This window comes from Ptychodera flava, chromosome 14, assembly GCF_041260155.1.
Source record: "Ptychodera flava strain L36383 chromosome 14, AS_Pfla_20210202, whole genome shotgun sequence".
Classification (NCBI taxonomy): Eukaryota; Metazoa; Hemichordata; class Enteropneusta; family Ptychoderidae; genus Ptychodera; species Ptychodera flava.
The window spans coordinates 23,694,496-23,718,209 of NC_091941.1; the positions used below are offsets into that span (position 1 = coordinate 23,694,496).

The window sequence follows — 23,714 nt, forward strand, 5'->3', positions numbered from 1 at the left end:
TGCATAAATTAGAGTAACTTCTGATCTAATGAATACCTGTTAGTTCATTGTACACATCTGTGGTTTACAACATGATAGCATTTTATTGCAACTTAGCTGGTGCACCTGGTGAATCAAGATAGACACCATGTTGGATGAAGTTGAATGTTTGACTACACAGATGTGACCACTGGTATCAACAGTAAATGCAACAAATCATGAAACAATTGACAGGTGGTAAGTAAACATTAGCTGAGCATCATTCCGATAGTATCTAATGGCAGCAAATAAAAATAAAACGTTTAACAGATCTAGACTTAAAATCTCCAAAGGTTACATAAAGTCTGTCCACAAACCACTGGTCAGGAAATATGCCACTAAAACTTTCCCAAGTTTTATTCAATAAGGTAACATCTGCTTATAGTACATATTACACCAATATCACTGATTTTACACTAATATAGGTCGATAAATATTTTGCTGACCAGTGAATCTTAGTATCAATGAAGTATGTTCCCTGTATTTATGGATTTAATCGTCAATTAAATTCTGACTGATTCAAAAAGCATATCAGAGACAGAGACTATTCTGAGAAAAAGAACATTTAAATTTCAGGTACACTGATGATTTCCTGATGAAAGTTGATGAAGTTGAACTCTAAAAACTTGGAAAGAAATGTTGTTGTGATGGGGACACAGGAATTGACTAAATGTACATTTTCTTATGTTTAATACTTTGACCACTGCGCTTTGACAAATGTCACATCACTAAGAGATGTCTAGTTAAAAATTTGTGACAAATATTGTTGAAATCCAAGACCAGACAAACAGGTAATGACAGGAAATTAAAGAATACCCATTGCGTGTCTTGACTCTTCTGGAGTTACATCAAAGGAATAACTATAAAACTAATATGACAAGACTACCTGAAAACCTAAGATACTGCGTCACTACCATTACTATGGTTACTTGTAATTAATCAGCAAAGAATAATACTAAATGCATATCAGTGATAATGTCAATCTGTACATAAATGTCACAGTGTCACCACTATGAGAAAAATATCTGAGAAACACGACGAAAACATATGTGAAATACATGTACAAGTAACAGTAATTTATTGGGAATATGGTTGGTGTACACTCAATCATTTCACCTGAGTAAGATTGAAACAACCATTTTTCAAGAAAGATGTGTGACCATTGCACTTGGAAACTCAGGGGAAGTGAATGAAATTGCTGCCACTTGTGTTGGGGTTTGAAAGACAAATTTGAAGACACCAATGTCATAAAGTTCAAGTAGATACAGCATTGCCTTTTAAAAATAAGACCTCTTACCTGGTAAGTGAGTATCTTTTTTCATCATATATTCAATGTTCAAACAATAGACATGTATTTTCACATTGATGTTTGTTGTAAATAGAGTAATAGCAATTATTTAGGCAATTTTATCAAGAAAGATTGTTTCAACAGATTTTTGTCAACCAGTTAAGGCGCAGTGGTCGTCGCGCTGCGCATCCTCCTGAGGGGGTCCCCCTCTGTTGTAAACAAATCAAAGAACGCCGCACATGTTCGGGTTGATTGTAATGTTTGCGATATTGCCGCTTGTTAAAATGGCGGCTGATCTGTCACATGTACACCAACTAACCAAATGTGACACGCGATAAAGGTCAATTAATCTAAGTTAAATATCTGCTGAATATTGAACAATAATTGCACGCTGGATTGAGATCACATTTGCTCATGATTTTCTTGAATCAGTTGAATGGGGCTCGGCTACTGTTATCGCTCGAGCCATAGAGCGAGACGTACGCATGTACGCATGTATACGCCAACAGACTATAAACGACCGGGCTCTAGTTTTCGACATCGCTAGCAAGGACGAGAGCTTTCATTTCAAGAGGCCCGACAGGAGTACAAAGACAACAACCCAAACTACAGAAATCTACAGCTCGCAGAGCAATGCCCGCTGCAGCAAGAAGCATCTCTGCATCTGTTCCGTTCCGTGGTCTGTATGAACGTTTGCGTCAAACCGGGTCTATGGCGCGCTTCACTCGGCTGTGGAGAATCCAACTCAACTACAAAGTTTACCCGTTTTGGGGTGCAAACGAGAATTCCGAGTACAGGTATCAAGTCAAGCGAAGGACCTTTCATAGGTCTTCTTGTTATGTGGGGGTTATCTCACTTGAAAAGGATTCAGACCTACCCGGCAATCAGGAGGTACAACAACGACGTTTGCCCATCTACGGTAGGCCTACACCAGCTAGCGGTTGGATCACTGCCATGACCGTGCACAGGGCCGGGGCACAGGATCTCTCGATACGTCTATGCACGGTGTAGCCGTGCAATTTTCCTGCCAAATGCCGCGAAAACCCGCTCGTTTTGTCTATTGTTTCCTGTCATTTTACTATTTCTTACCACGTAATACTAGGAGAAGTAAGACATGGTGATCAACAGTTGGTTGGGCCAAGTCGTCGCGGGCCGGTACGTTGTGGGACCGGATTCTCTATATCCGTGTACGTCAACGCGGTGACCGTCTCCCAACAACATCTCTCGTGTCCTGCTCTGGCTTGCCGATCATGGTCTTGAGTGTAATTTTTGTGTTAGGCATTGTGCTTGTTGCTGGTCTACATATATAGGCAACGTTGATCATTTTAGTTATGTATTTTCACTGTACTGTACATAGCATTGTGTACAACCAACGTGATCGCGCGCGATCAAACCTTTTTGTTCACTGTGTCTGCGTGCAGTAAACTCAGCGACATGTGCTGAGTGTAGTGTCCCAATGTTCGTAGCTCTACACGAGTTTTAATAAATAGATAGAAATACACCACTGAAGTTCGTTTTCGATCTTAATATTTTACTATTGCATGATGTTGAGTCTTACAAAGGCCTTAACAGAGTGGGGGACTGTTCCCATCTCACTCCTATTGAAGTTGAGAAGACTTATGTTTACAAAATTTATGTTTATCAACAAAAAAATCACGCACGCGCAGCGCGACGACCACTGCGCTTTAAGGACATGCTGAGAAATTTTGTGTACATTTTGTGTTGAATGTATCTGAGACCTGTATGATGAAATGTCTTTTATAAAAGACTGCAACGATTACAGATGTACATGTAAGACCAGTAAAATGATACTTTCAGTCAACCTGCAGGCAGTCACTTTTAATCATAGTAAAAATTGGTAGTACCAACTCACACTATCTGAAACACCAGGATGAAACTTCCCATTTGTCTTTTTTCTTTTATTCGTTTTAGTCCCATGGCCTCTCAACCACAGTATGAGTGACTGCGGTGTGCCATATCAGCTAGCATAACTGAGTCCTATTTTTTGTGCATGTTAAGTGTTTGTGTTGGCAGGATTGGATCAAAGACCATCCATATGTAAAACCAATGGCACCGCACCTCTTTATACTAGTTTTAGACATAATGGTGCATACTTCATGATCCTCAACAGTTCTAAAATTTCCAATCGCTTGACTTGTGTCTTATTACTTATTCAAATAACAGGGCCTGCAGAATGATGGAACTCAACACCCCTCTTTATAATATTGTGAGACTGGAAAGTCAGAGATTAATATGTAGGTAAATTTTTCATATTGAACATTTCTTGGCTGCAGTTTCATGATCCACTGATCTGTTGTTTAAATTTTCTATAGAATAAGTTTTTGTCACGTGACAGTGATACAGCTAACGCTGAATATAAGAACAAAACAAACATGAAAACATCCCATTTGACAACAAACTTACTCCCTTCAGACAGCTACCTGTAAGAAAACACCACCAATAAAGAATGTGGAAGAATGTAATTGAAGATGTACGCGGCCTTAAACATAATTCAACGTCTGCGTAAATGTAAATTTTTGTTATATATTCGTGACTGTCGTTGTTTTCCACGCTATTACCTGAGGACGGGCGTACGTTCGACTTAGTGAACAATATTTACAAGCTGAGGATCATTTATGATGAACGGCCTGATTACAGCAGTTTACAGCCATTGGAAGTCACATTCAAGATTATACCAGCGGCTCACATCACGACATTACAGGCTCACAAATTAAAACTTATCGGCAAGAAAGTCTACAAAATCCAGTAAAATGACGGGGTCTATTCAATCGACGTGCGCGGTTTACGTGCCTCGCGTTTTAACCTTTACGACGCCACGACCGAACATGCACCGGGTCCATGCTGCACAAACTTTAAACTTTCGCGCTCTTGCCACGGAAAACTTTCTTGTTCAGCGAAACTTTACTGTAGAGAACGATACGAGGGACATCGGGACTGTGAAACGTTCAATTTTATGTGGACACCCTTCGGCTGAACACCCTTGAATAGCCGCTGTCAGCAGTTTAGACACAGCGATTTTCGAAATATCCCCTCTGACTGACTGACCTGAAGTCCACGCCGAAACCGGCACAAACACCGAGGACATCTCCGACATTTTCTCGCCGAGTTGCCAATATAGCTAACGATCATGACATTGCAGGCGTCAAGCCGGTCAATAAACTTACCTCAGTCGGGAAAATTCCACCACAAAATCGGCCAAATACGAGCTGGAAATTGTAGTGTGACACTGCACCAAGATGGCGTAGTGCGTGGTATTTTTTGCTTGTAATGGCTGATTTCTACATAGCCACATCGCATGACTTTCCTCCTACTTCGTGGGGGGTCGGCCGCCATTGCCATTATTCGGCTCAGTCCGAACGTACACGAACACTTCCGAATGTTCATCGTGAATCCGAACCAGGTTCAAGAGAATCAGTACTGTGCTGCCTCCGGATGATATGGAAATACCGGCTATGAACGTGTATAACTGCTGTACGCAAACATCTAAAATTAATTACATGAGTAAATCAAGAGATTGTGAAAGTGAAAGATTCACTGTTTACCACAAAATCTACTGCCTATTTGATTCTGAGAGATTAGGGCATCGGAATCGATCGACGAAACATCATTCAAATGATTGTGCAGGGCTACTTGCGCATGCAGAAAGCAATACTAGTGGCACTTTGTGGATAGATATTATGGCTTATATATATATATATATATATATATATATATATATATATATATACTAGTGGCACTTTGTGGATATATGGCTTAATTATATATATTATATATATATATATATATATATATATATATATATATATATATATATATATATTATATATATATATATATGGCTTAAACATGACAAAGTCCTGTCTTTCTCTGTATTCTACATAAAGTAATCGATGGAGGAATTTAAGCAATGTGGAGACTGGTTTGAAGTAACAAAACATCTTCTTCATAGTTATCCCATTCCTACTGTAGATGACGTTATCAATAGTTTGCGTTTACAGTTTTCCTACTGTAGATGACGTTATCAATAGTTTGCGCGTCAGTGTTTCTGATTCCTCAACGACAGTAAGAGGTATTAGATATGCGGTAGGTTGTGGGTAAACTAAATATAGAAATAATAAATAAATAAATAAATAAATAAATAAATAGACACAATTCTTGGATAATTTACCTGTTATCAAGTGTACGTACAAGTGATAGTAATAATGGTGTATATCTAAGTCTATTGTAAAGTCAAAAGTGATCGATAGCAAAGGAACAAGTACATGGATATCGGAATCCCCCTCTGTCTATGCATATTAGGATCAGTTTTCAAAAGGTAACCATTAAAATAACTGATCTAACGGAAAGTTATAGAAAACAAACAGCAAACACAAACTTTTTGCCCCGTAACGAGTGTTCAATGCAGCAGTGTGGTAACTTTAGCTGACAATTAATAGCCGCTGTAACTTTTGATGAGTGACATTGTTCTATTCATAATAACAGATGTTCTTTTTTTCAATATTCCATTTCAGAAAAAAAAGTTATTCTGTATCTTTCCCAGCAACGATGAATTCCATCGCAGCTCGTTTTATGACAAGCTGTATGTTGCTTGCATGTGTCAAACGGAGACAACTTACTTAGTACATTTACTGTATCATTGATAGCATCCTATTTCAATTCCAGAGTAAAAAACAGCCTCCTTTTTGATCACAATACAAAATCACTCAGGTTTCATAACATTTTTGTCAGACCATAGAGGACTCGGGTTCTTTTGGTTTTTGTTTGTTTGTTTGTAAGGGAGTGACATGTGCACTCGGATGGAACAATATTGTCTGGACGGCTCAGTGCATGATGATGATGATGATGATGATGTGTAAGAGTGTTGGGCTTATGTGGTGAAACACGATATTTCATAGAAATGTGTGTTAATAATTCAATGTATCAACAGATACTTTCTATATATTGTAATTCAATCTTGATTACTTTATTTGCGTAAGTACAGTAGTGCAGCAATTTGTGCTGCATTTTAGTGTATTACCGTTAAGCTTTACGTAATCATTAACACACACATATATAGGCGAATTTTAGATGTATACCGTACACCACAGGGGACTAGAGTTCTTTGGGGTTTTTTTTGGCCGTTTGTTTGTTTGTTTGTTTGTTTGCGCGTGCATGTGTTTGTTTATTCGTTGCATAAATGGAGAATCAATGAAGAGCTGTATTTCTTTTTTGGCCAATAAAGAATTGTGTTTTTGTGTTTTTCAGGAGAATATTCAAGTAACTTCTTACACAATCCCACAGATGCATATGCAAATGAAAAAGCATGAATTTCCTTTGCTCTATGGAGTAAGTATGAACCACCCGAGTGGGAGTGACACGTGGACTCCGATGGAACAATATTGTCAGTTACAGTGATGATGATGATGTGTTTAAGAGTATTGGGCTTGCGTGGTGAAATATGATACAGAGAAATGTTGAGCGTTAATAATTTAATACATCAACAAATACTTTCTATATTTGTAACGGAATCTGGATTACTATAGTTTATAAGTACACTAGTGCAGCATTTTGTGTTGCATTTTTGAGTATTACCTTTAAGCTATACTAAATAATTAGAACAGATATATATCGGCGGATTTTAGATATGTACCGTACAAAGTATTAAAATAATTTCTCAAAACTGAATCATAATCATCTATAATAAAGTACCCCAGACAGAGCCTACGTAACTTATCATCACCAGAACTCGCTTAGCAAAGTAAAATTTTGTTTGGCAGTCTAGCTTTACTGTCTAGCTTTACTGTCTAGTTTACTGTTTGCATGGAAGACGTGGAGGGATAATAGAGTGTAGTATTTTTACCTATCCCATCACAAAGTAAGTATTTGGCGGCAATACTGCAGCCTCGCGCTGGTCGGTTGTATAAGACTTTGTTTTTAACACCACTGACAGCAACAACTCGATATCTATTTAATCATGCAAATGTTTTGAAATGTGCATTTTCTCAAACAGCCCGATACTCAACTCCAAGCTTCCTTTGTTTGAAGTTTGTTCTCAAAAGAAAGCGACCCTTAATCAGGCATGCATATCATTATTCCTTGCGAGTAGGCCTACTCTGGAAAGTGAATGCATATACTTGATTGATTTTAACGTCTTGAAAATATCTCCTTGAAAACTACTGAACACAGACTCAGACTCTCCCCTCTCCTTCTCCCTCTCCCCCACTAGTGTTTCTCTAGATTAAAATTTTGGCCCATTAGGAAAACTCAAGGCTTGGTTGAGTGTTCAGTAAAAGTAGAATGCACCTCAGGGGCAGATATTCGGGCTGTCAAACGTCTAAAATGCCGTTTTGGTCTACGACCTGTAGAGGGGCTTACTCCCAGGGGCTTACTGTGAATCTATTGGAGTATGTAAAGTTTTCACCGGCTTATTTTTGTGAAAATCAAGAATTGTATTTTTCTCCCATAGAGATAACAGGGATGTCGGCCATTTTGAATTTAAAATATTGATAAATGATGGGTAATCTGTTTCTCGGACGGTGACCCCTGATTCTTATTTTTGATTTTGAGAGAGAATGGTTGAAAGTTCGCCTAAGGAAACTTTGAGGAAAAAGTTAAAGACTTTCATATTCGAGAAGCGAACTACCGTAAGTATATGTACTACTTTTACTAATAAATTGCCTGTACTACTGATACAGCAGCCCCATCACATTAATTTTTTAAACAATGTCCTGCGAAATCCTTATACAATCCAATTTCAGAGCGAACCGTTCCTCAACCATCTTGGCATTCATCCCACTTGTCCTGAGGGCGCTTTGCGAGCAGAGGCCCGTTCACGAATGTAACACAAGTAAATGTATAACCTCTCGCGGGGGAAAAAGTTCCAACATTCACGACCATGTTGACGTTGACCACTATTAATACATCTTTTACTGTTTGGTCATTTGAATTTTGTGTCTGAATAAAATGACAGAGATAATAATTTTGAGACAAAGCTCAAAGCATAACTCCACATGTTTTGGCGCCTTGATCGCAAAGTTCATATCAGTTATGCGGCAGTTTCTAACTTTTTGAGTCATGATACATCGTTCAGTGATTCATAAGCAGATCAAGGCTAGACAGGCTAGTGAAAGGGCAAACACGAGAAGGCCTATGTCGTGGCATTTCATAAGCAGGAAAATGACGATTTCGAAGATTTTTACTCTTCTTCTATTAGCAGGTGAGGTACCAAGCAATGCCAAGCGCCTTTCTTTGCCTCCGTTATTTTGCCATCGTGAGTTGTTGCATGTGTATTTCAGATGAAGGCTCTGTCATCTGCGCTATCCGATGGCCTCGTCCTTGTCTTGATTCATATATAACGATATTATTTTCTCAAATTTTTCACCTCATGGCCATTGGTTTGTTTGTTCAAATAGCTTCTCGTTAGCCAGCCTGTGCTGCTTTTATATCATCAAAGGGTCGAATGGCCCACGGTCCCAAAAACGGGTCTGGAAAGCGCGAGTATTCGGGGCCGTGTCTTCCTGAATGTTGTAGTGGGAAAAACAAGATGGAATGACCATAGCAGGGGATCGTATTACGTCGTAGCGATAAGGGGCGTGTTATTGTTTATATTTCCGCGAACTCCTCAGAGGAAAATCATAAATATAATCGTATATCGCATCTTAGCACTACACTCAGAAGGTCAGGATGATTTTTCACTTTTTCGGCTCAAAGAGCTAAAAAAAATTGGACTTGCTTCTTGCTTTAAAATTGATCAGAGAATGTATGACTTGGAGTATATAGGTCTCTGTATGTTGTAAAGTTATCGCACTGAAAATTTCAACTATTTCCTGTCACTTAATCCGTGTATATCTTCGCTTACTGCCGGGTTTTGAACGAATATTTGGAAATTAAACAATCCTGTGTTTACTTATTTATTTTACACTGTGGTTCAAATACTTGGTTTAACATGAAGATTCCCTTTCCATCGAGTAAGGTTACTTTCCAGTGAAAGTAAAATGAGAAATCTGTAGGCAAGCAAACAAACTTTCTTCTTCTTCCTAGGGCATGTTAGAAAACAAAATATTATCCTTACCAACACAATATATTGAGCACAGTATATAATCTTATTGTTGGTACGTGAATTCTAGTCTTGACTTCAGTTCAGCTGGTAAAAACAATGTTGGTGGTATTACATATAGAGAATTATTTACAAGTCGAACATCAGGCATTTCAACATGAGTTTTGGAGAAGAACAAGAAACTTTGTTTCAACGACAAAACAAAACAGAAATGTTTTGAAAATGCATCAAAAACGTACCACTAATAAACCTTTTAACAGTGATTACCAAATGGCCTCGTAACATGTGATAATTACCAGGACATTTGGAAAGAGAGTGTTCTTTGAAATCCATAAGTGTAATGGTAAAAGTTGTATCATTGAACAAATATCAGCTGTTTGCTGTAGTTTCATGCATTGCTCACTTCAGACAGTTATTCAATCTCACCATGGAACAGTGCCGAAATATTTAGAATATGACATGGTAAGTGAAACTCATGTTTCTGTTTCTAAAGTGAGTGTGTTTTTCAGCAAACTCACATTGGACACAACTAATATTGCTATTTTGCTTTACACTCATTTTCAGGTCACTGTTCTGCCATCACAAAACGATGGCTACCCAACACCAACTATGACAATCCAAAGAACTGGAATGTCAGCAGGTTGCCTTGCCCAATGGACAACGTGGTGTTCGGAAGACAAGTAGGTCATGTGAAAGTTTGTTAGGGTGAATCGGAAATAGCAAAGCCAAAAGTTTTCACAGTCCTCATTTCAAAAGGACCTCATAGACATATAGTATTAAGTTGGACATTTTCCACAAAGTCTAGTTTCAACCCCAAAAAATAACTTGGAAGTTGCAGTTACATATAATTCTTTGTTGCTCTTGCATGCACAAAATACAAGCCCATACCGCTATTTGATTAACGTACAAGAAAGACATTAACATGATTGGAACTAATTTGGGATAATTGGATAGTGAATTAATGTCAGTTAAATCTGCAAATGTAAGCTCATCTGCTTTTCTCTTTAAGCAATGCACTTGTTTTTATGAGTAACTCGTAATATTGCAGCATTCAGCTATAGGCTGTATAGGGCACCCAACAGTTTTGAGAAATTTGAAAAATATAAAGATCCAATTCTCTCCCAATTTAGTTCCAATCGTGTTCATTGTACAGATGGAGTTTACAAACATTTCTTGTTTTATAGTTATGCAACTTTATACAGTGCCATGTTTAATAAATATTTCTGAACACTTTGAAGATGACAAAAATGTTTCTTACCATTGTCAAGGAAAGTTTTTGAGTCCACACAAAACCGTAAAAAGTGCACTTCCGATACATGGATGTGAAATCTAATGATTTAACTTGTGGAGAGTAAACTACTTCCTTTCTGGAAGTTGTTGAAGAAATGCAGTGTCATATTTCTCAGAAATCTGAGTTTATTGAAGATAATAATCTACACAGCCTTGTTCAGAAAAATGGCCGCTGTGGTAGTCTTCAAATGAAAAAGACCCATTTCCTGTGTGAAGTATATGAGTTTTAATGTCCTTACACCGTTTATTTCTCTCAGAACTACATTCTTGTTTTTAACAGCAAGGATATTAGTTTTACATCCTGCATATATTAAACCTGTATTTGAATTTCTGTTACTTCAAAGTCACGCTGAATCGTACATCTCTGACATTCATCTTTTCATCTCGCCATTTCTGTGCCATCGCTCTTTTAGGATGAGACAGTGTCAGTATATCTGCAGTCTAACTCCACACTGAGGGAGATGATTTTGCCAACCGATGGGGTCATTGTCCTGGCAAATGACATGATTTTGACCTTCACAGATGAAAGCTCGGATCCCTCTTGCAAGGGAGAAGGTTAGGACCATTGAAACTTTCACTAACCACATTGTAGTGTGATTCCATTGACTGTATTAAGTTTGAAAGTATGATCTTTGTGCAGGAAAGCGGAGATGGTGCTACCAAAAGATCAGCTTAAAGATGAGAAAGATGAAAGCTTTGCCCGCAGTGATGCCATTCCGCATGATCGCTACCACAATTATTCAGAAAAAAATTAAAATGTCAAAAGGATATAACTATTGCTCCAGTGCACTTTGTCAAGAAAAACTTTTTATGACATTGCTTTCTGTTTTTGGTAAAACAGTATTCTTCTGAAAGTGTTGTTCACTTAAGGTAATACATGCTTTGAAATTGAAAGATTTAAATGTTTACTTTAAGCTATCCCCTTTCAAAAGCAAAAATGAAAATCATTGGTCACCATGCAAAATTTTGAAGTAGTGACACAAATTACCCAATATTTCCTGACACTTAAAATTCAAAATGGCTGCCATCCCTAAGTCTGTGGGGAAAATTGTATTTTAGACTTTCAAAGCGAGTGGAAAGTTTAGTTGCTCTACAAGGTTAAAATGAGCCACCACAAGTGGCAGACCAAAAATGTGTTGTTAAAATTCGAGAGTCCAAGTATCTCTGTCCCAAGGTGCAATCTGCTTTAAATCAAGGACTTCAGTTTAACAGCTCATGAATGCTCGAGGATAATGTTGTCTGCATTCTTTATTGACAGGCTACAGACCAGGCTGTAAAGTGAATTAAATTATATGGCTTTATACAATACAACTTCCATTATCAGTTTCTTGAATGTTTTCAGTACGCATAGTGGTGGCATTATCTGCAAGGGCTACAGGTAGTCCATCTGCAGGCACTATGAAAGGAGTATTACACACAAGCTGTTCTAATGATGTGAAGCGTTTGAACCATACATTCAAGCCTACTCCATGTACATTGTTAAAAGATATGTATGGTCAGCACTTTCACAGATAGTAAATTCACCAAACGATGATTTTAGACACTGTACTTGTATATCCATAAGCTAAAATTGAATAGTTCATTGCCCTTGTTTGAGTATAAATAATGCAGCTGAGAATCATATCAATAATTTACTGAAAAAAAAATTTTCAAGTGCTCTGCCATTTTGATGGTATCTCTTGTTGGTTTTGGAGTTGATCAAAAGACCACTTTATATATGCGGAACAAAGGTGTTGACAAAATGGACAAAAATTTAAGTTTATGTCCCTTTTGATTCAGCATTTTGTGTAACAGGGCCGCTTTCCCATTTGTTTTCCTTGTACAGATGTAGAGTTCATTGGCGGCAGTGCCAAAGATTGGTTCAATCCACGCCACTGGGAAGCACCTTATGAGACAGTCATTCCAGAGACTGAGATTGTGCCATGTGTCTATGACGAGGTGGTTTTCCCAGAAGGAAATGAATTCCATGTGAAGATTGATGCCGATGTGTCTGTTAGTGCCATGAAGATTGATGGAACGGTAGGCTATGGTAGTCACTGATAGTCACTTCTGGTTAATGGTAGAACGTGCCTGGGGGATAGACATTCGGACTCTCAAACTTTTACAATTGTCTTCTGATATACCACATGTGAGGGTTCATTTGAAAGCGCTTGGTGAAAGAAAAGTTTTCAACGGCTTAGTTTTTCGAAATTCGAAAATTTTTATTTTTCTTCATAGAGTTAACACAGAGATGGCGGCCATTTTGAATGTCTAATATCAGTAAATCTTTGGTAATTTTTTTCCCTAGTCCCAAAATTTGCATGGTGACCCCTTTTTTTTATTCTTGATTTTGAAAGAGAATGATTGAAAGATTCCTTGAGGAAAGTTAGAGCAAAAGTTTAAGTCTTTCACTTTCGAGGTGCATACTACCTTAATTGTAGAATCAATCTGTACATATTGTCTGTTTTGAATGGGGCAAAGAATGTGCCCAGTCTTGTTTATTGTTGATGGCGTTTGTTTATAACTTGACAAAAATAAACAAGTACACTTTCTCCTGTTTATTCTTAATATGCAAAAAAAGGTAATTTGTTGGCTAGGATGGTAGGAATATGTCTAAATGTATCATTTGTTGATTGTTAATTGATCATGGGAACTCCAGGAGATTTGCATGCATTGTAACTATGAGAGAAATAAAAAAGATAAAACTATCATTTTATGGCAAAAATTGTAAACTCACTATTGTTTGTGATTTGCATATTTGCATTATTTTCATTGACAAAAAGTATTGAGAAATTCTTTTAAAAGTGTTCTGAGTCAGTGAACAGATAATTTTCAGTTTTTTCCCAGTGCTTCTGGTTTATTAATATCACTTTTCTAATATGTTTCAATTGATGCAGCTGTTCCGAACAGCCACTCTTCTTTTCTTCTCTGTTCAATTTGTGGTGACCATTTACATATAATTTTTGCATTGTTGCTAGTGCCATATGTATGATTAACAACAAATCAAAAGTCAACTGAAGCAATTAGGAACATATATAAAAATGAAGAGACTTTAAAATCTGGTTCAAACTTTATTCACAAGATAGTGAATTAGATCTATGTGTTGCTCACATGCAGGATTACACCACAGAATCACTGGTGTCATTTTTGCAAAGTGCTGACGGTCATGATCAGTTCACGACTGGTGCCCAGTCGGCTGACATCCCTAGTGTCTCGGTCAAGAAGAGAGTGTGTACTGACGCCACAGGCTGTCAGTGTGGTAACGATGGCCCAGAGGTATGAGCACATGAACTCTCATTTTCTATCATGGAATAGGTGACGCATTTTGCAACAATACTTTGTATGCTACTTTCTGTATTTTAGCTAAGATTAGGTAACACAGGTAAATGATTTCTGAAGTGTAGAAACACTTTTGTAGTCACCTTATGTGATCACTTTGGCATATATCACATGGAACTCTTAGTGAATTGAAAGTGGTCCAATTACAATTACCACCATCATGCTTCGAACAAAAATACTAAATTTACCAATTGTAATTAGTAAATAAATATGTTGCCCACATGAGATTTCAGTATAAAGTATGCCAAGCAGTGAAACTGGGCACAGCCATTCTATGCGTAGAGTCTGTACACTCCTGGAAAGTCCTCGACAGTCCCGGAATTTTAATTCAGAGCCTCCTGGAAAGTCCTGGAAAATTGATAGTCCATCCACTATTTTCAAAAATGACAAGATGATTATTTGGTAATCTTATAAAGATGATACCTAGAATTATGTATAAAAGTGATATTGTAAAAAAGATCTCTGAACAATGGTACTTTGGACCTTGTGGAAAAAGTCCTTGAAAGTCTTGAATTTAAATGACTTTGAGTGTAATAATGCATTTACAATTGTTTCTTTCAAAATAATTTGTCCCTGTCACAGATGAAAGAAAGGATATGCCAAAGTTTCAGTTGCTACCCATATTTGTGTAAAGACCCAGTGATGCCTGTTGGTGGATGTTGCTTTCATTGTGGTGGGTATTCTTTCTAATCAACGGTCATTGTAGTTGCTTGTCATACAGTCTTAGTAAGAAAATGAAGATAACACACATATCCTGGGTCTGAAAATCTCAATATAGTCTGAGCCACGCGTTTTAATATTTAAAGTTTGACAAACTGTAAATAGAAACAATGCAAAACACAAGACAGCAGAGCCAATTGTAATACTCAGAAAGAAAAAAAGTTACTGGGACTAGCAGTCATAATAACAAGTAGTGTCAGATATTTTTTGGCTCTGCAAAACGATAGCTTTGCAAGTCTGTATAGTAACAATGTATAGATTATTGTTGCACTGATCAAAAAGGATATTTGACAGGGTAATTAGAAAAACAATATTAGGTATTGCTATTTGAGTTATTATGTGCATTGATCTATATGATATTTTTGTGCTATTTGTAGTGCTGAATATTTGTTTGTGTACAAAGATTATTTTGTTGTTGCAATGTTAACACTTTTCTCCTGATAACATTACGTTTTCTTCAGGTGCCTTTGTTGACATGTTGTACAACAAGGATACATTTACCATGAAGAGGTTCAAAAAGATGATTTTAGAGAAGTTTGCAAACAAGGTGAGCCATGAAATCCTGTTAGTAATTGTTGTAATTACTTGTTCGCCCAGTAAAGCGATATATTCATCGCTCTGATTCAGTTTGTGTGAGATGTGTGATAGCAAGTATGTGAGTGGGAGTACTTCATGAACTCTACAGCGTGTGGAAGGGTCACATTCAGAATAATTGTAACAACTTAGCTCGGTTATTGAACCACTCTTTTTAAGGTTGGGATTTTGTCGAGCAGTTTTGACTGTGATGTCCTCACCAGATGACTTGATGCCGTATGTTGTGAGTTCGAATCCGATCGAAAAACTACTGTATTGTTCGGACATCAGTTGCAGTCAAGGGACCTTACGGTTGGCCAGTATTTGCTTATAAAACAGTCTGCAAAGCAAAAGTTTGCACACAGGGATTAAATATGTCACAGTGCAAAATTCAAAAATACAATTCTGAATAAACCAGATGCAAGAGTGGAAAGTTAAACGAGTAAAGCGCTTAGTAATTCTTGGGTACATGTCATGCCTTTGTGGACTAAAAACTTAAATAAAATGCATGTTTGTTTACTATATTAATTATCTTGTGTATAGGATCGGTATCAAGGTGCTAAGACATCCATATCCAAAACTATTGAAGACAGAATCCAGGTGGTTTGTGCTGATTATTTAGAAAGTGGTAAAGCTGTGGCTTTGGCAACAGAAATATATAACTATCTACTGCGCAGTAAGTAAAGTTTTATGACAGAAATATACAACTATCTACTACGTAGTAAGCAAAATTTTAATTTTCAGTAGATCCCTTGAACCCTTTTGAGTAAAAAAAAGATGTGAAATGCAAAAAGCAAATATGCAATTTGTTTCTCCAGTCTTCTTACTGCATTATTTGTTTCACTCAGTACTTATAGATAATTATGAACCAACCAGAAACAAACCCTGAAAGTTCAAAGGTTGTCTTAATTTGCATTCACTGTATTTCTTTTCTTTGATAGATACACAGTACTATGGTGTGAGCAATGTTACAATTACAACTTCAGGCAGTGGTACAGGGCGTTTGCGGGCAGGTGAGTTCTTTGAGCAGCTTGCCAATGTGTGCATTGATATTGTACAGTTGCTATGAGGTCTTTTTAACGTGGGCTTTTTGACTGTAGTTAGCCAAAGAAAATGCTTTCAAAATATTTATGTCTGTGTTTACATTTGTTGATATAATTGTCTGGAAAATTTATACAAATTTTTGTAAATTAATTTGGCTGCCTTCAGTGACAAGATCAGTCCGACCTTCATTTGTGGACAACCATACATGAGGGCCTGTCAAATTATTCAAAGGACTTTGGTAGCTATAATCACTGATTTTCACTCTGATGGCCATGCAAGAAAAAGTGCTCCACTATTACTGTATAGTGTGACGAACCGTTTCTACATGTTTTATCAATATATGCAATTTTATTAGAACTTCAGTTAATGTATACAGTCACCTGTAATCTAAATATGCCCATATATATATGGTCAAAGGGGCGTTCCTTGGTATTCAAACTGCCCATGTGAGGGCGCTGTTTTTAAAAAGTGCCCATCTGCTTAAAATCTGTGATTGGTTAGATTTTCTCTTTCCATGGTAACTGTGGCAAATTTGAACAGGTGATAGTACCTTTAATGCTGTTACTTTTTTATATCTCTTAAAGGTGACATAAATGGTGGCACGGTCGCCGGAATCATAATTTCTGTGCTGATTGTTTTGGCATTGTGTACTGTAGGGGCACTGCTTTACAGGAAAGGGTGAGTGGCACACATCATGAGCACTGGCTATGATCTTTAATATTACCACTCACTCAGAGAAAGCTCAGAAATTACAAGAACAAACACCAATGACAGAATATTTATATCTGTTCGATAAGTTTTGATATAATTTCTGAGTAACCTTGAATTTAGTTCTGTTAACCTTTTCGCTGCAATATTGAATCTAACCAAAAAAAGTAGAAATTCTACCTTTACTGTACTTGAAAATATATCAATTTTTAAATTATTAAATAGGAAAAAACGTGAACTCATTCAATATTTTCTGCAGATCTTTTACCATATTTGCAAAAATCTGTTTCCCTGTATGTTTTGTAAGTTTTGTAAACTTAAATTGTTACCTCACAAGGCATATGGGTATCTGGGATAAATTTCTTCTGCAGGTGGTGTGACCGGCGCGGGAAGCCACTGTCCTTGGAAATGGAACTGGGCATATCTGAATATTCCAACAGTGCAATTGAACCAGCAGGGTCACTGTCAGCATTCGACAACCCTATGTATGATATAACACCCATTAGTCAGGTAAGTTAGAGTGAATATAATACACAATGCCAATAGCAAAGTATCAAGGTAATTGTTTAGGATTTGATTACACCCGTCTGTCATTTAGTAGGTATAGTATATTCATGCAAATGCAAAGAGACAACTGGGCAGGAGGCAGAAAAAGAGATTGAAAGAGTACGCCTTCAAACAGTTCATACATTTCAATCTGTTATTCAACTAAGGTGTAAATATGATATTGTTTAGAGAGATCCCAAAAACGACACTGCAATTAATAGCTGTTAATATGACATCTCTGTTGCCGTTGTTGTTTTTCTGCAGTTTGCCGTCTTTCACAATGATCTTTTTCTGTCTTGATTTTAAATCTGACATCAAACATGCAATGCACCTCATCTCAACATGTGCTTACATAGAGGTTGGTTCAGATCATGTTCCCAGTCTTGATAGGAACGTTCCGAAAACAGTGGTTTCAGCCTGTAGTATCAAATGTGAATGTCCATACTTATTGTCTCATCTGTGTGTGATGGGAGGAAACAGCATGAAATTCTTCATTTCAGCATTAATACTGTAAAGGAGTCAGCAAAATTTTATAGACAATGTCTTTGAGTAATGGAGGAGTTACAAAATCAAATTTTTTTTAAATATACATGTAGATGATTTATTGGTAAACAGTGAAGAAGAGTTACAGGGCTTTGTTTAACAGTACAATTCTCAATTTCATTTATTGTGGGTAGTATTTTAATCCATTTACAACAATTTGTCTCCAACTTGTCTTTTTCCAGAGCAATATCATATTGTCAGGGGTTAAGGTTTGTTCAACTTGTAGCAAATACAGAGCAAATGATGGTAGTACTCCTGTACAAAATTCAAGATTGATATGGTATCATTGTTGTTGTCTTTGTGTTCAATGCAGACTCCTGACAGCGAAACCAAGTACAACCCCATGTACTCGCCAGACATGTTCAATGAGGAAGATGATGGCACTCTGCGAGGATTCAGCAACCCTGTAGAGATTGAATCCACTTTCAATATTCCCCTTGACGACGATGACGACAGCGGTATCTCCGACAAGAAGCAGATTATCGAATCCGGTGAAAGTCAAGCATGAGGCCATTACAATGATCATTAACCCTGTGAGTGCTGCAATTTTTCCTGCCAAAATTTTAGTGCATTATTTTAACGATTTTGTGAATTTTTCTGCAAGTTTGTTCATAATTTTTGACCAGAGGACATCACATTTCATTGGCTACAGATTTTTATCAAAATTTTAGCAAAAATTAGAAAAAAATGACTGGTTTATATATGATAAAGGCAACAAAAATTCACTTTGGGGCTCAAAGTGTTAAGTAAATAGACTGATCAATGCATTATATGAAAATAAAGAACAATTATATTGAACTGAGTAAAATGCATGCATCATTGACCCTATCAGTACGTCTTTAAGAAATGTCAAAAGTAGGAGTAACATGTACTTTTCAATGCTAGCAAATCAAGGTGTTTAATTGTGCTAAGTTCTAGGTTAACAAGTATCAAAAAATCTGGTTCTTTGACAATTTAGGGCATTATATTAGTCAAGAAATTCATTTCAAACCGAGCTTCATAAAACAAGTACAAATCTGTAAAATATTTTGATTGTGTAAACTAGAAAGGCAAGCATAGCAAGCTGCTTTTTCACATGTCCAGGCTGTGGGTTAAATATAATTTACTAAATGAAGTGTGATACACATAATATTAAAATATGAAAATTTCTCTCTATTTGCAGAATGAAGGGGTTGCTGTCCAGTACATGTGTTGGAGAATTTTTGCAACTACAAAAATGAATCGCTCAAAAATGTATAATGTATTTGTTATTTGTTATTTTTTATTTTTTTGGTGAAGTGAGATTTGCAATCGTAGAATTTTAATTACCCTTGTATTGAGAATAGGCATGTAATTAGGCCAGAGAAAAAAACAATCTTGTTCATCGGATTTTTTTGGACCAAGTTCCAGGAGCGGCGAGCGAAAATTTTTATTTTTATTTTTTTTTAGGCCGAAGGTAAACGCGGTTCTCTGGCATTTTTGCACAGATGCAGACAAGGCAAGATAATTGTTTCCCTTTTTTTTACCAGAAATATCTAAGACAAGAAACACTGATACTGGTAACTGAATTCAATACTATATTTCCCAACAATAACATAGTGTTTGCACAACATATTCTGAGTATTTCAACATTCTCTCAGAATAAAACTGAAATGTACAGCAAATCACTGAAATCCAACAATTCAGTATTGTCCTTTAATATTGTCCTGGTGGGACCTAGCATCTGAGTTTTTTCATTTTACTTTGGCCCATGTTTTGGCCTCTTTACCACTGTCTCTACACATTTTACACAATGGACTAACAACACTGTACTGTGATCGGAGTGAAGTTATATAGTCATCATTCAGAAGGCTGTCTTGTACTCCACAATAGAAACAGCAAGCTTCAAATGATACTTTAACATCGACGCAACCATGTGTTTTGTCATTGCTGTAAATTTTTAGCTCACATTTGGTATACCAATGTGAGGTAATCGTATAAGCTGAATCAGTTCATTTGCATGCCATTTGCATGTCTGTATGTATGTATGTATGTATGTATGTATGTATGTATGTCCGTCCACATCAAAAACAGCTAAACGGCAGAACCTACTGTCTTAGTATTTGGTGTACAGGTGCACCTAGGGGTGGAGATGTGAATTTGTTCAAATGAACTTGTCAGTGTCAAAAATATGCAAATGAGGGGGAAAAAAGGAAAAACCCTGCGAATTATGCAGGTTTCTTTAGGTATTCTAAAGCAGATGTGTAAAATTTAGGATGAAATTTGCATGTTTCTATTTTTCAGGTAATTTTTTCAGTTTTTAGTCGAAAAAATTTTTAACTCTGAAACCACTCATCTGATTGCTCTGAAAGTTGGTATACATGTTCCTCAGGATGACATCAGTCAAGTGTATACAAATTGATTTGAAATTTTATATTTCTAATTTTGGGGCAATTTTCCGAATTTTGGTCAAAATTTTTTTATTCAAGAATAACTAATCTGATAGCTTTGATATTGGTATACAGGTTACTAAGGTTGATTCAAATCAGTTGATGAATATCGTGAAGATATCTTGAATTTTATATTTTTGCTGAATTTTTTGTTATTTTTCTCATTTTAAGTAAAATTTCTTCTTCTCTGAAACCGCTAGCCCAATTGCTCTCAAATTTGGATTGGATGTTTGCAAGGGTGTTACCCTTTTAATTGTTGAAATTACGACAAAATTGGAAATATTACTGTTTTGGGCAATTTTTGTTATTTTTGGTCAAAAATCGTAAAAAATATTTTCATTTTTAAGCCCCTGGACAGACGGCTTTTACATTTGGTGTACAGATGTCCAGGGATGACAATAGTAAGATATATGGAAATTGTCCTGAAATATACAAATTTGTATTTTTAAGACAATTTTGTCATATTTGGTCAAGAAAACTTGTTCTCAAAATTACTTGTCTGATAGCTTTGTAAGTTGGTACAAAAGTCCCGAGGGATGTTATTAGATAAATTTTCAGCTCAGAGTGTTGGGAAACCCCCAAATATTTATATTTTAGGTAATTTTCTTTTGTGACCTGAAATGACCTACACCAACCAAGGATTTGTTGTGAGACAGTTTCGAAGGCTGTGAACATAATTTTGTCTTGTTTAATATCAATTTGTAGTAAAATTTGATCCTGAAAACAGAGCTGAGGTAAATTTTTTCATTGCGAACTAATTTTTGCAACTTTCGCATGTAAGACACACAAAACTGATGAGAAATTTGGATCCAGGATAATTCCAGATGTCATAATCCCCCCTACAGTGGAAGGAATTTCACTATCTGTAACTGATTTAAGTGCTGTTTACATTTGAATAATAGCACTCATAGCATTAATTAAAAATCCCCAAAGTTGTAAATATACTGCCAGCTGGTCTTATGTAAACATGGTCAACCAAGGGGTGGAACATTTGATATTCAGGAGGGGGTAGGGGATAGAAGATTGATGAGTTAGCATTCCTTTTTAAAAGATCCCTTTTATATTTTTTCCTACTCTTTTTTCCCACTCTCCCACCTTTCTTTTGTCAAGCTTCTGGCTAATTTTTTCTTGACATTTGCTTATGTATGTAGGATCTGCTTGTCCCATTGCTATAGAAGTGATATGCATGTTCCTTAAGATGACCTCCCCTTACCTAAGTTGCAGACCTTACTCGCTTTTGTCATTCTTGTTTTTCTGGTTGATCTTTGGTACCCATACTGGTATGTACCAGTTTTGATAAAATGTGAGCGACACCGTATAATTGCGGTATTTTTATACTTTCGATGCAATTTTCATTCAATCGGATGCACCGTCCATCTGCTGTCACGATCTTGTTGAACAAATCGCCAAACGTAATATCAGGACAAACACTGAATAGCCTCTTTGGAACTAACTGTTGGCCATCACGTCGAATGTTGGCGATCAAATTAATACTCATGATGTGACATGTACTAACCTTTACAAAACGAGCAAATTTCTGGCCAAATCGACCAACTTTGCGCCGTGATTCGCCAAATTCAGACGTCACAACAACGTGTTGGCTGTCAACTATTAAAGTCCAAACACGTTGGAAGTCTCATTCAAAATCCCGTGCCCGCGAAAACCCGACAAAGTGTAGGGCGCCACCAGCGGCAGTACTAAAAATATTTGTAATGCGGAAGAATTTGCCGCGATCAAAAAAAAAAAAAAAAATTCAAATATGCCAAAGTAGAAGCGGCGATTCCGATGAACAATTTATTTTTTCTTCCTGGCCTAATAAATCCATGATTATCAAATGAATTAGAAGTCACTGCCCTGTACCTTCATTTATTCAGACTAAAACTTTGGTGATTATTTCAAAATCTAGCCAGCAGCACAATCATCTATTTGGAAATTCATGAAAGGACATCACAGACCTGTACTTCCAGTACCTTGACAAAAATATTCCGGTACAAAATCAATATAGGAAAACAACATAAAACTGCAATTTAATAGAATCTAAAACACAAGAATTTCTTGCATTCAAATCTAAAATACTGACATTCTTGTAAATTGTGGATAGGAAATGTTATATATCTCAGATACTTCCTGATGAGGAAGCTCCAATGAGCAGTTTAGCTACTTAATACAAATGGACCAATTTTATAGTTTTTTTCACTCTATTCAAACATAGTCTTTTTGTTTGAAGTTAATTAAGGTACACGGTTTAAAGGTAACCTCAAACTTTAACCACTTACATAAGTGCCTTTGTAAGACTTGTACTGTATACTCATTGTGATGAATAAATAACATCGGTTTTGGTCATGCACAAATTGTTCTGAGACTTGTATTTTCACACTCTTTCTCAACTTTTTTTCCGTCAATTTCCATTCCAAGTTATGAAGAAACTCCTAATGTTGGATTTTGTTTTAGTAATTTTATATACTGGTATTTACCACATATCACTATAAGCTTAATCAAGCTATTGTTCTTCTTGCCCACAAAGAAAATCATGTTCAAAATAGTGCTGATAATGATTTCAGATTTGTTACTAAATTCAGACAAATTTTATTGTTGCATGCATGGCTACTGTTGCAGCTTGTTGTCTGAGCCATAAATTAGTGTGACTTTTAGTATCCATAGTAGCACTGGCATGTTTTATTTTTGTCGTTCTTGTGAAAATGCAGAGTAATATTCATTTTGCATATTAATGAAAAAAATGATGTCATTTGCAATCAGCACTATAACTCTATCATGGAAGGAGAAAAGTTCACTGTGAAAAATATCCGTCCTGTCCTGTTCAGGTCAACGTACAAACCTGACCTTCAGTTCAATATAGTTGAGTGCTGGATACTGGATTTTAAGGAAATTTGCAACTTGAAGGGGAAATTTTTTTTCTTGCTGGCCACTCAGATTCTGCCATTGCAGCAAGCTACCAAGAAATTGAACCTGGGGGCATCAAGCGCTGACAAAGGAATTTAAACACTTCGTTCCACTTACGAAGGAGATGCAATATTAATGGAACTATTAATGAATTTTTAGTTATGCGTGACTACTTTCAGTTACAAACTATCAAGTGGAATGTAGGCTTAGCCATTATAGAGTCACCAAAATGTGCTAATAAAATCCTTTTTAGCTCCATGCTTGAACAAGGGTAATTCCTTCAAATTCTCAGAAACTGCCA

The 23,714-nt window shown here is 36.6% G+C and overlaps 2 protein-coding genes across 2 annotated transcripts in view; one reads left to right on the plus strand and one right to left on the minus strand.

The window, feature by feature from the left end:
• LOC139149833 (chromatin-remodeling ATPase INO80-like) overlaps positions 1-4,661 on the minus strand; it is a 60,406-nt gene extending 55,745 nt beyond the window's left edge. Inside the window, exon 1 of the mRNA XM_070721829.1 lies at positions 4,492-4,661. The gene's annotated coding sequence lies outside the window, so the exon portion shown is untranslated. The remainder of the gene's footprint in view (positions 1-4,491) is intronic.
• Positions 4,662-8,410: 3,749 nt separating this feature from the next.
• Positions 8,411-22,863, plus strand: LOC139149834 (protein amnionless-like). Its single transcript, XM_070721830.1, has 13 exons — positions 8,411-8,522; positions 9,927-10,042; positions 11,066-11,207; positions 12,478-12,671; positions 13,749-13,907; positions 14,553-14,643; positions 15,152-15,237; positions 15,807-15,939; positions 16,205-16,276; positions 16,892-16,985; positions 17,387-17,525; positions 18,418-18,637; positions 19,267-22,863. The coding sequence occupies exons 1-12, from the start codon at positions 8,456-8,458 to the stop codon at positions 18,610-18,612; spliced, it is 1,488 nt and encodes a 495-aa protein (XP_070577931.1). The 5' UTR covers positions 8,411-8,455; the 3' UTR covers positions 18,613-18,637; positions 19,267-22,863.
• The last annotated feature ends 851 nt before the right edge of the window (positions 22,864-23,714 follow it).